The 12799-nt window shown below is 34.6% G+C and overlaps 1 protein-coding gene across 2 annotated transcripts in view; it reads left to right on the top strand.

Moving 5' to 3' along the window:
• golga3 (golgin A3) overlaps positions 1-11381 on the top strand; it is a 39133-nt gene extending 27752 nt beyond the window's left edge. For both annotated transcript variants that reach the window (XM_056457492.1, XM_056457491.1), the window contains exons 17-24: positions 1398-1595; positions 1702-1818; positions 1942-2081; positions 3495-3627; positions 4566-4688; positions 6923-7087; positions 7197-7351; positions 8763-11381. In XM_056457492.1, coding sequence (XP_056313467.1) covers positions 1398-1595; positions 1702-1818; positions 1942-2081; positions 3495-3627; positions 4566-4688; positions 6923-7087; positions 7197-7351; positions 8763-8922 — 1191 coding nt within the window. In that variant the 3' untranslated portion in view covers positions 8923-11381. The remainder of the gene's footprint in view (positions 1-1397; positions 1596-1701; positions 1819-1941; positions 2082-3494; positions 3628-4565; positions 4689-6922; positions 7088-7196; positions 7352-8762) is intronic.
• The last annotated feature ends 1418 nt before the right edge of the window (positions 11382-12799 follow it).

Genomic DNA, 12799 nt, shown 5'->3' with positions numbered 1-12799 from the left:
GAGCCTCCGATTTAGTCGCCTATGGTAGAAATTATTAAGAATATTAAAATGCAGGAAAAACTACTTACTCTACAAACAAATGTGTGAATGACTATACATAAAAAGAACAATAATCTAATATGAAGATGTCAGTTTGCAACATGCTGTTTTTAATGTTTAAAATCAATGGAAGCGAATGAGACCAGAAGTCTTAAGCCAAAATATTCTAATTGCTGCACCCGCATGTAAGTGCAGAATAAGGTAAATTAAACTGTAGTATTGTTTATAGTTACAATGTATTTGATTTTAAAAAATATTCCTAGTGATTGTTCAGCATCAATTATCATCTTAATGGCACATTTTGTGTCATTGTAATGTTTCTTAACATTTCTTAAATCTTTCTTATTTCTGAAATCTTGAAAGTGGTGCATTTTTATCACTGATTCCTTGATGAATAGATAGTTTAAAATTTGCAGCATTTACAGTCGATTGTAATTAGTTTAATGTGCCATTCTTGAATAAAAGTATTAATTTCTTTCAAAAACATTAAAATATTACTGAACCAAACCTTTTTAATGGAAGTGAAAAGGGAATTATTTTAATGTTTATAAAAAAGGAACCGAAATGCATAAATATTGATGACATTTTGACGAGGTTAAGAAGCAAAATTATGATGTACAGAAGCAGAGCTAAACATATGTGTTACACTACCGGTTAAAAGTTTGGGGTAAGTAGGATTTTTAAATGTTTTAAAATAAGCTTCTCCTGTTCACCAAGGCTGCATTTATTTAATCAAAAAAACAGTACACATTGTACAATTGTGAAATGTTAATGCACTATAAAATAACTGTTCAAAAGTAGTTTTTAGTTTAATTTAATCATTTATTCCAGTGATTTTGAATATGAATTTTCAGCTTCATTACTCTTCAGAGTCACATGATCATTCAGCAATCACTCAAATATTAATTATTGTTGGTATTATTATTATTATTATTATTATTATTGTAATAAATGATAACCGTAATAAAAGCAATAATGACTGGTGTAATCCTTTCATTTAAAACCATATACAGCAAGTAATAAATAAATATTTAATTAATAAATATTTAACATTTTAACAATACATTTTACATTTAATAAAAGCCACCTTGATGAACCGAATAATTTGCTTAAACCATGAAAAAAAAGTCTGACCCCAAACTTTTGATCTGTTGTGTATATTTGTGTCATTATTTGAGTATATTTGTGTTATTTTATTTGAGTTATTGTGCCATTGAGTTATTGTGTATATTGTGCTCCACATGCATAATTACATACGTGTGTTTCTGAATTCAACAAATGACCAGTCCATTGCAATTTGTGGGATTATTGGTAATATCAAAATTAAATATTTTTTTCTTCTTATTTTTGGCACACAGCTTCAAGAATCAAGAAATTTTAAAAAGAGAATTCGTCGATTAGAGGATGCTAATAAGAAGCTTGCCCTCGAACTGGAGCATGAGAAAGGGAAACTTTCTGGCCTTGGGAAATCACACAATGCATTGCGGGAACATGCCAATATTCTAGAGGCTGCATTGGCAAAAAGAGAAGCAGATCTTGTCCAGCTCAACCTGCAGGCATGTCATAAACTTTCTTTTTTTATTTTAAGGGGTCAAACTAAGCATTTTATTTACCTCAAAAGTTTTGCTTTTGTTTTTACATCCCTGTGATCTTTCACTCCAGGTTCAAGCAGTGTTGAAACGTAAAGAAGAGGAGGACCAGCAGATGAGACAGTTGGTGCAGACGCTGCAGACCGCTTTGGAGAAGGAGAAGATAAAAGTCAAGGATCTGACAGAGCAGGTTAATACATGATTTAACAGCTGCATGACATTCGCAGTTCCCCTTGAGAACTCCCAAAGGCATTGTTTTATTTGTATTTTTGTGGATTTGTGTGTGAACTGTGTGTTTGTATGCTTTGTTCAGGTGGCGGAGGCCAAGCTTGAGGCAGCCCACAACCGCAGGCACTACAGAGCAGCCATGCTGGAGCTCAGCGAGATCAAGAAGGATCTGCAGGCCAAAGAAGAGCTTGTCAAAGCCTTGGAGAAAGAGGCTATAACACTTGCGTAAGTCTTGTTTTTCAGGAACACAGCTGCTTCTGAAACTCGAAACATAACTCCAGCTATACGTGTTTTAAAACACTCAGCTATTCTAGAGTGATGTAATGATAGTTATGAAATAATGTGGAGATCAATAATTGGGAGATGTGCAAATGCATTGACTTCTCAGCAGTGTTGGGGACGTTAAAGTTGAATTAGTAATTACACATACAAAAAGTAATTAGTAATAGTTACTAGTTACTTCTCACAAATAGTTTCCGAATTACATTGTTATAAAAGTAACTAATTACCAGGAAAAGTAACTTATGTTACTTTTTTAAAAGAAAAAATTCCAAAAAATTTACAAAATGTTGAATTAGTAATTACATGTACAAAAAGTAATTAGTTATAGTTACTTATTACTTCTCAAAAATATTGGCTAAATTACATTTGTTATAAAAGTAACTGATTACCAGGAAAAGTAACTAATGCATTACTTTTTGACATTTTTCTTTTAAAACAACTACAAAATGTATGTTGTGTTAGTAATTACACATACAAAAAGTAATTAGTTACAGTTACTAGTTACTTCTCACAAATCACAGCTGAATTACATTGTTATAAAAGTAACTAATTACTGGGGAAAGTAACTGTTGTGTTTTTTTAAGAAAAATGTCAAAAAATGTACAAAATGTGTGTTGAATTAGTAGTTACATGTGCATAAAGTAATTAGTTACAGTTACTAGTTACTTCTCACAAATCGCAGCTGAATTACATTGTTATAAAAGTAACTATTTACCGGGGAAAGTAACTGTTGTGTTTTTTTTTTTTAAGAAAAATGTCAAAAAATGTACAAAATGTGTGTTGAATTAGTAGTTACATGTACATAAAGTAATTAGTTACAGTTACTAGTTACTTCTCACAAATAGTAACTAAATTACATTTGTTATAAAAGTAGCTAATTACCATGGAAATCAAGTGTTGCGTTCCTTTTTTTTTAAAGAAAAATGTAAGATAAAATTACAAAATGTATGTTAAATTAGTAATTACACACACAAAAAGTTACTATTTACATTACTAGTTACTCCTCAGAAATAATAACTGAATTACAGTTGTTATAAATAGTAAGCTAATTACCTAAAGAAAAGGTAAGTAAGCTAAAGAAAAATTTCAAAAAAAGATTTACAAAATGTATGTTGAATTAGTAATTACATGTATAAAAGTTTCTATAATAGAACAATAAAACATAACATGGTTTAGAGCTTTTAGTATTTACCACAACTGGCCAACAAATAACTAAAACTAAAAAAGAAAAATTAGATCTGTTAGTAACTTTATTTATAACGCCGTTACTCCCATCACCCAGTTCCCATCTCACTCTCAGATTGTGTTGGGGTCTTTTGTATGTTTTTTTTATTCTTATTTTTCCCTCTGACTCAGAGCTCAAGATGAGAAGCACTCAGAAGAGGTTTCTCGTTTCCGGGAGGAATTAGCTGACGCTCACACTCAACTCCATATCCTTCAAAAACAGCTTGATGATGAGCTCAACAAACAGCCCCTCACTAACCAAGAGGTACAGTGTGGCTAGGTTGCAAAATATATGCCTATTATGCCTTAACCTATAACTGAATGCATGTAAACAGAATTAGAATAGAATGTTATGAAGTTTGTTCATAGTGAATGCACTCAAACTTATCACTGAAAAACATCTTTATTTATTATTTTCCACTAAAATGTTCATTGTATTTAAAGCATTATTATGGAAGGGTAGATAAGGAAAAAAATTGTCATCTAAAGATGTATCCAAGAAATAAAATCTACTCACTGTTTGCTTATTCTCAAGTGTTTCCAAACCTATAGAGCAGAGGTCACCAAACTTGTTCCTGGAGGGCCGGTGTCCTGCAGATTTTAGCTCCAACCCTAATCTGAACAAGCTGACCTGAACAAGCTAATCAATGTCTTACTGGGTATACTTGAAACATCCAGGCAGGTGTGTTGAGGCGAGTTGGAGCAAAACCCTGCCGGGACACTGGCCCTCCAGGACCGAGATTGGTGACCCCTGCTGTAGAGCATTAAAAAATGTATATTTTGAAGAATTTTACTAAGTAACCATTGACTTTCATTATACTGAATACTATTAAAACATATTTTCACAATACTAGTACAAACACATAGTTAATCTCTAAAGATTTCCAAACTTTTTTGAAATTTGTCTTGGTGTTAAACTGAAGAAACTCAAATAAATTTGGAACAAATGGAGCGTGAGAAATGATATGCAAATTTTCATTTTGAGATGAAGAGTGAAGCTGTTGGTGCGAGGGATGTACAGTTTGACAATGAAATTGCAATTTAAACAGCATCACAGATCCACTAGTCTGACAATAATTAAATCTTTGAAATGTTTCTTGAAGATTAAAAGTATAAACCCTATTGAGCTGAGGTCACAGAACTTTCTACTGTAACGACCAAACATTTGCATATAGTATGACTGAATGTTGCGTCTTCTTGCAGGTGGAAGATTTGAAGTGGGAGGTGGAGCAAAAGCAGAGGGAGATGGAGGCTCAGAAACAGCAGCTGGAGATGGTGGAGCAGTGTCACCAGAGAGAGATGGAAAGCCAGCAGGACACACTACAGGTGCACTGCTTTCTTCAGTACTTTATTTAAAGGGGTCATGAAGTGCACGGTTTTATTTATTTTGTACTGTTCTTCTACACTTATGTTACCACAACTTCTACAACAAAAACTCAATAGTTCAGAAGCAATGGGCTGATTTCTGCTTCAACTTCTTCAGTATTCAAAGTATTTAAATAAATGTTGTTGACTCTTGAAGTGATTACCCAATGCTATAATTGGCTAACAGTTCGGATTGTTTTAAATGTATTAAAGGGATGGTCAATGCAAAAAAATTCTCACAATTTACTCACCTTTAAATGGCTTTAAACCTTTATAAGTAATTTTTATATGTTGAACACAAAGAAGATATTAGCGGTTGACATTAATAGTGGGATCCCTTTAAGGACACCTGTGGCCATTGGTGACAACTTCTGCTTTAACAGCCAACATTCTTTATAAAACAAGAATGCACTGCACAGCGCAGGTTTCTGTTTACTTATTAAATTGCAAATTGGTAGGAGGAGCTAAACAGGCAGTGATGTAGAAGCAGGTGGTGATCTTCTGTGGAGGTGGAGTTTAGACATTATTAGATAAAGTGGCACACTCTGATTGTATTTAATATTAGGCTTTTTTCTAGACCAGTGGTCGGGAACCTATGGCTCAGGAGCCACATGTGACCCTTTGACCAAAAATACATGGCTCTCCAGGTGTCTCCCTTCAATAATATTTTACAGTTAAAAAAATGATAACCATCACTAGAAATCAGTTTCCTATTGAAAATACATTTACAATTCCCTTGTTATTGTAATTTTTTTTGCAGGAAAAAGAATAAAAACTCAGTTTACTATAAAACGTGAAGTTTTGAACAATGCGTGTGGGCAGCGCTGCGAATAAACTTACATTTCTATGGTAACCACGCACGTAAATTCAAACAATATTCATGAGTGTTGATGATGGCAAAAAGAAAATAATCCTGAGGAGCATCGAAAGTTTCAAAATGAGTGTGCAGAAACATTTGCTTTTATTGAAAGCTCTGGTGCTCTGCTCTGTCTGATTTACACAAAACGCATTTCCTCTTGTAAAAAATCAAATGTTAAGAGACCTTTTGAAACCCACCATGCAGCTTTTTGCAATGTACAAGCTGTGCGAAAGCTGAAAGAAGGCGTGTAGAGCTCAACATAAACTGCACACCGGAGAAAAACAGCAGGGGCAGGACGGGAGTTTGGACAGGTGCATCTGCGAGCTTTGCTTGCCTCATTGGAGATCGCAAGGCAAAGGAAACCTTTCACAGATGGCGAACAAGTCTTGTATGCTAAGTACGGCAAATGAAGTGTTCGGCGCAATGCTTAATTTCAGATCTTCGGATGAAATAGGATCTTGCTCTGGGACATGTAAGATATTTGTGTTTTGTGTTCCGGTATTTATTTAAATTGATCTGACATTAAGTTGTGTGTGATAAGTGAGTGCGTGCGTGCGTGCGTGCGTGCGTGCGTGCGTGCGTGTGTGTGTGTGTGAGAGTGAGAATATGAATGAGTCCGGGTGGAAAAACAGCGAGCAAATCAGTGTGAATTGTGTGAGCGCGTACACACACAAAGGTAATCTTTTTCGATCAATCATCTTTCTTACATTTACGATCAATTTCATTGGTTGGTGATTATTACTGTTTCTCACGCAGTGAGCAGAGAAAATAAATACTGACATAGTGGCCTACCTAAATAATATCTGTATTTTCAAAATGCCAGAGGCAGTCAAGCATGGATGGATGGATGGATGGATAGATAGATAGAAAACTAGACAGATGGATGGATGGATGGATGGATAGATAGATAGAACACTAGACAGATGGATGGATGGATGGATGGATAGATATCTCAGCCAGAAAATATGACGGAAGAGGTAACTGGGTTCATCTTGAAGTTTAGTCAGAGTTAGTAATTTTCACTTGGCACATAATAGTGAAGTGAACTAAATGTCAGTGTTATTAATCTGAATAGTGATGTTTCATGCTTTTTTTGCTACAACCACTTAGTAACGTCATGCTCCGGTGTCTTGACATTTTATCCTACCCATCAGATTATGCTACCAACACCATATATATATGGCAAAAAAATCAGCAATGGCTCTTTGCTGAAAAAAGGTTCCCGACCCCTGTTCTAGACCAATGAGGATGTTTTTATTTCTCGTTCATGACCCCTTTAACTGTGTTTATTTATATTTTAATTATGAACTTAATTTTGGTTCAATATAATGTGTAGACGATAAAGGTGGAGCTGGAGATGGTGCAGGAGGAGCTCAATGGCACGCGGAAAGATAAATTCATGCTGCAGGCTAAAGTGGGAGAGCTGAGGAACAGCATGAAGACCGTTCTTCAGCAGAACAACCAGCTCAAACAGGACCTCAAAAACAGCAGGCTTCGAAAGGTAGCACTAGTTCTTCTTTCTGTTTTAAATGTACACCGTATGTTTGCAACATACACTGAAAATTTTGTAGTTAAACATTGTTTTGCCCATATTTCTATCCCCACACCAGCGGATGGATCTAAAGGGGGAATCGACCCCAGTGACGCCAGTAAAAATCCCCGACTGCCCTGTTCCTGCTTCACTTTTGGACGAACTGTTGAAGCCTTCGACGTCTGTCAATAAAGAACCTCTCAATAACCTTCACAACTGTCTGAAACAGCTGAAGTAAGACCTGCACACATCTTACTGCTAGATGAGTGTGTGTACGCTGAAACACTGTTTAAATATCAGAACTAAATGCATTTTATTTTATAATTAGGTTGAATAATAATAATAATAATAAAGGGTTTTATTTCATTATTACATATTGTGGCGACACTGTGGCTAAATGGTTAGCACTGTAGCCACAGCAAGAAGGTCGCTAGTTCGAGTCCCGGCTGGGTCAGTTGGCATTTCTGTGTGGAGTTTGCATGTTCTCCCTATGTTGGCGTGGGTTTCCTCCGGGTGCTCCAGTTTCCCCCACAGTCCAAAGACATGTGCTATAGGTGAATTGGGTGAGCTAAATTGTCCGTAGTGTTTGGGTGTTTCCCAGTGCTGGGTTGCAGCTGGAAGGGCATCCGCTGTGTAAAACATATGCTGAATAAGTTGGTGGTTCATTTCGCTGTGGCGATCCCTGATGAATAAAGGGACTCAGCCGAAGGAAAATGATTTTACATAATGAAAAACAATATATTAAAAAATAAATTGATAATGTATTATTGTTCTTATTATTATTATTATTATTATTATTTACTACCTGAAGTACATACAACAAATACAGTTTCTTGGGCAGTAAAAAAATAACAAGTAATATTTTAATTATTCTTAAAACCTTTGAGGTCAATGTGATTTTATTTATTTATTTATTTATTTTTAATTTATTTATTTTTTTTATTATTATTATTCAAATGTATGTTTTTTATATATTGTTTATTTTTTTTAATATTACTCTGATATATATAAAAAAAATGTTTTATTAAAAAAAATCGTGTGTGTGTGCGTGTGCGTGTGTGTGTATATATATATATATATATATATATATATATATATGTATACATGTGTGTGTGTGTGTATGTGTATATATATATATATATATATATATATATATATATATATATGTATATATATGTGTATATATACATGTATATAAAATTATTTTTTAAATAAAACAGATTTTTGCACTTCAGAAGCATTTCTTATAATTATCAAAGTAAATGAATCAGGGCATTTGGTAGAAACTGGTCATTTCTGAAGGCTCACGTGCCATAGAAAACCAGTAATTGCTGAAAAAAGTGGTTATTATCAAAGGAAATAATTACAAAATATTTAATTGTTAAAACTAACTTAAGTACTTTAAAAACTGACATTTTAGTTTATTTTTTTAATTAAATTTTTTAATCTATAGTTTTTAGACTTGCTCTTGAACAACACGGCCTGTCACAAGATTAAATTTTTAAAGTACATAAACTATTATAGTCATGAGAAAAAGACCACACATTTGAATCTCTGCACCATTTCAAACACACAACGCTACCACTACCACATAACAGATGGCACTGGCCTCAATTCTCACTCTTCTGATGGTCATTTGTCGTAGGCAGGAGATGGACAGCCTTCAGAAGCAGATGGAGGAACACACGGTCACAGTGACGTCGCTGGCCAGCCCAGAGGACGAGCTCCAGAAACTGGGCCTTCATGACAACACCAGCAGCGAGTCCTCTAGTAAAGAAGACAACGAGGAGATGCTGCCTTCGTAATGCACACAACAATCCTTTAAAGACGCTATCTGAGGAGAGAAAGAGAGAGAGGGTTCACTTTTATATTCATGGGCACTTTTACGTTTCTAATCAACTGCCAATATTTGGCTTTATCCTGTATTCCTAACCAAGATTTTTCGGGTGAAACAAAGTGTTCGGGTGAAACAAAGTCTTTATACCACAGCTTTATTTTCGAGGGGGTTGTTTCGGTGTTTGTCTTGTGTTTACTTATTTATTTCCGGTTTAACTAATAGAGCTGCTCTCTCTCTTGCGCTCTCAGTCTGTTTATCTCACAATTTCACAGTAGTTGTCCACTTTACACACAGATCTGATGATATTTTCTTTCTCATCTCATAAGAGGTGTTTGTGAGGGCTACTGCTAGACTGCTTTAAAACAAAAAAAGCAGTGTTATAAGCAAATGTGATCCACAGCAAATGTCCAGGGATTCCAGTGTTATAGTAACTAGTGACCTATAGACCTCATTGGTCAGGCGTATATCCTACATATCCACCACCTTTCGGTAGTTCTATCTTCCTGCATGGAGAAATCAGCAGCTGAACTGTTCTTCCGTTCCTCTGTGCCTGTGAATGAGCTGAACTCTCATTCGGTCACTGGAGAGATGCTTGATTTTACACAATATAATGCAAATGTTATCAATAATAAGGTCCCATATCAATTAACCAAGCCCCCCAAAAAAACTAACAAACTGTATATTTACGTTTTTCAGGCCTCACATTAAGTCTAAAGCGATGCTGACAACTTCATGTCTACATACACTCTGCACTGTGTACCGCTTTACCCATGAGTCTCAGCATTTTACTCCACTGTTCTGTAGGATCGGACTGTAACTGAATCTTGACGATGCGCTTATAATGTTATAGTCCACATCCCGCACTCTTTCTGATTCAAACTCAGGATCTGAAGCCCCGGGAATGTAAGCGGGAGACTGGGAGAAAGTATTGGTGCCCCCTTTTTTAAAGGGAGATGTTCTATATCAGGTCATCCAGTGTCTGTTTTTGTTTGTGTGTGAGTGTGTGTGTGTATGATTCCACACAAAAGGTTTTTTGATTATGGCTGAGTTCGATTAGTTCTCATTTGGGCTGCGCCTTAAAATTGATCCAAAATGGAAACCTTTAAATACTACTTAACAAAACAAATACAATTATAGCTTGAATGAATTTTTTCTTGAGAGATCTTGGGAAATCATGTAAAATAGTTTGAAAGCGCTGCTGAGTGTGTTGTACGTATATATTTATAATATATATATATATGAAAGGTGTTGACTTATATTGCACAAATGAAAAAAAGCAAGCTTACTGACGTTCAGGTATGGACATATGTAAAATAGTACTTTTCTGATGGAGAGATTTTGCCATTTTTTTGCCCATGTTGATACTGTGTTCTCTTATTTAAAGCTATTTGCATCCCAAAATTCTCATGGACGGTTCGTCATTAAAGCCTTAACTATTGGAGGATGTTTTGAATCATGTATTTCAATTGGGTGTGATGTTTCTTTGTCTTTCCCCACGATGTCTTTATTTCACAAACTCCATCTGTTGGTTGTCTATGTGGAGTTGGATTTGACCGTGTTATGGGCTTGAACTGTTTTAAGTGTTTTCTGAGACGATGACATTGATCTCTGTGTTCGGTAATAATAACCTTAAGACTGCTTTAAATAATTAAGACATAATGGGAAATGAAGCATTTCACGCTTTTAAGTACATTACCTTTAACGGATTAATACATACAGTGCTCAGCATATATAAGTACACCTCTCACAAATCTATCTTTTAAATTCATATTTTAATAGGAAGCTATACAATATTATATTTGTGCATATACGTTAGATTAGACGGTAGTGAAGCCAAATCTGGAGACTGGAGATCTAACAAATCTGGAGTTCTAACAAAATAACCTACAATAACAGTCCAAGATCTAGTACAGCTAAATTTATATGTTAGAGAAAAATATTAAATACAGATTTAAAAAAAGAGGAAAAATCAAGAGAAGCAAAGAAACAGAAATTTAATTGAAATATTGTAGGTTGTAATTTATTTTGTGATATGTAGCTTGAATCTATTGTATTATCCTTCAATTTCTGAATATTTTGGTGACTAAAATATTATGTTAATGAATAAATCGGTTTAAAAAATCCATTTTGTTTAAATGCACCAACACACATTGCCTATATTCACTGAGAAATGGATAAAAATATTCATTTTCAAAAATGGGGTGTACTCCATTATGCTAAGCACTGTATTCAGCAAAAGGGAGGGAATTGTTTTTAATTAACTGAAAATATATGGTGTGTAATTACTGTACTGACTAAAAGCACGAGTTTCTGTTCCATGTTTATAAATGAGAAAAAAAAAGTTTGACTTTTAATTCTTGGCTTGCTCGGCATTTTTATGGGATGTATCATATTGAGTGTAAAATATAAATCATTCTGTAAAAATAACCACGTCTGCCGCTTCTCATTTTTTAGATGACACACGAGTCGTTTGATGACATATTGAAATAAATCAGTGGGTGCAGTTGGTAGCACGATTGCCTCGTAGCAAGAAGGTTGCTGGTTTGAGCCCTGGCTGGGTCAGTTGGCATTTCTGTGTGGAGTTTGCATGTTCTCCCTGTGTGTATGGGTGTTTCTCAGTGTTAGGTTGCGGCTGGAAGGGCATTCGCTGCGTAATACATATGCTGAATAAGTTGGCAGTTCATTCTGCTGTGGTGACCCCTGATTATTAAAGGGATTACGCCGAAAAAAAAATTAATTAGGAACTTAGTCCTATTTGTCCAATTTTTGATAGTATACCATCCTAAATTTAAATTTTGAAAATAATTAATAGATGAAGGCTTTAAGAAGAATAACCAGTAAAATAACCGATAAAAGGAGGCTTTTATTATTTAAATGGACAAATTCAGACTGAGGAAATGAGCTGGCCAGTTTGTTATTTGCCTGTAGGCTACAGTTTTTTATTTAAAACAAGACTTAACAGATTCCCAATTTTGTTGTTTTGATCATGGATGGTAAATTTAAAATTTAAAAATAAGCTTTTTCATTTTTCTAAAATTCTAAGCTGTTTCTCAAGACAAAGTACACAAAGTTCGGACTTCTTTTCCTTGGAAGTCCTTGGAAGTTCAGACTTGGAAGAACGAACTCGCGAGGACACAAGTCGGGTACTTCTTCAAATGGAACAGCAGTATGGATTCATCAGTTTCACTGTACATTAACAATAAAATGATTTAATTATATAAAGCACGGCCTTATAATTAATATTATATTGATAGTATAAATCTATATTTTAATTTAAGAAAATGTAAACATTAATTACTATAAACGTTAAGTAAAATGTTACATAAACTCGTGTCTTTGATTATCAGGCTTAATAAACTACAATGGACATTATACATGTATAAAGAATAAGACGTAAATAATAGGAAACCAAGACAACGTAAGGCAATTTGGTAAACAAAGACATACATCGTACAACACTGTAACTTAATTAAAGACAATTATAAAACGTAACAAAATAACACTGCCAAAATAATACACCTAAGAACAAATGAGAGATTTAATTGACCAAAAACTCAGTTTTATGTGCATAAGATGGATTAAATATCATGTTTTAACTACAATGGACAGATGCAATCCAGCGGTCCATCTGTCATGGACTGGCCGATTGAAGCTGCTTTTGGCGGTGGAGGTGATGACGAAGCTCCTGCTGACAGGCTGGAGGTCAGTGTCCGCATAAACTGAGGCACATCGTCAAAGACGGGCTATCGTTGTGAATAAACTACCGATTCGAGTTTAAACAAACTACATTCTCGCCTGAAAACTCTTTAATAATTTCAAAATAAAACGTAAAATATTTGAGATGT

The sequence above is a fragment of the Danio aesculapii genome, chromosome 5 (assembly GCF_903798145.1).
Source record: "Danio aesculapii chromosome 5, fDanAes4.1, whole genome shotgun sequence".
NCBI classification, from domain to species: Eukaryota; Metazoa; Chordata; class Actinopteri; order Cypriniformes; family Danionidae; genus Danio; species Danio aesculapii.
This window is presented reverse-complemented; position numbering and strand designations above follow the sequence as displayed.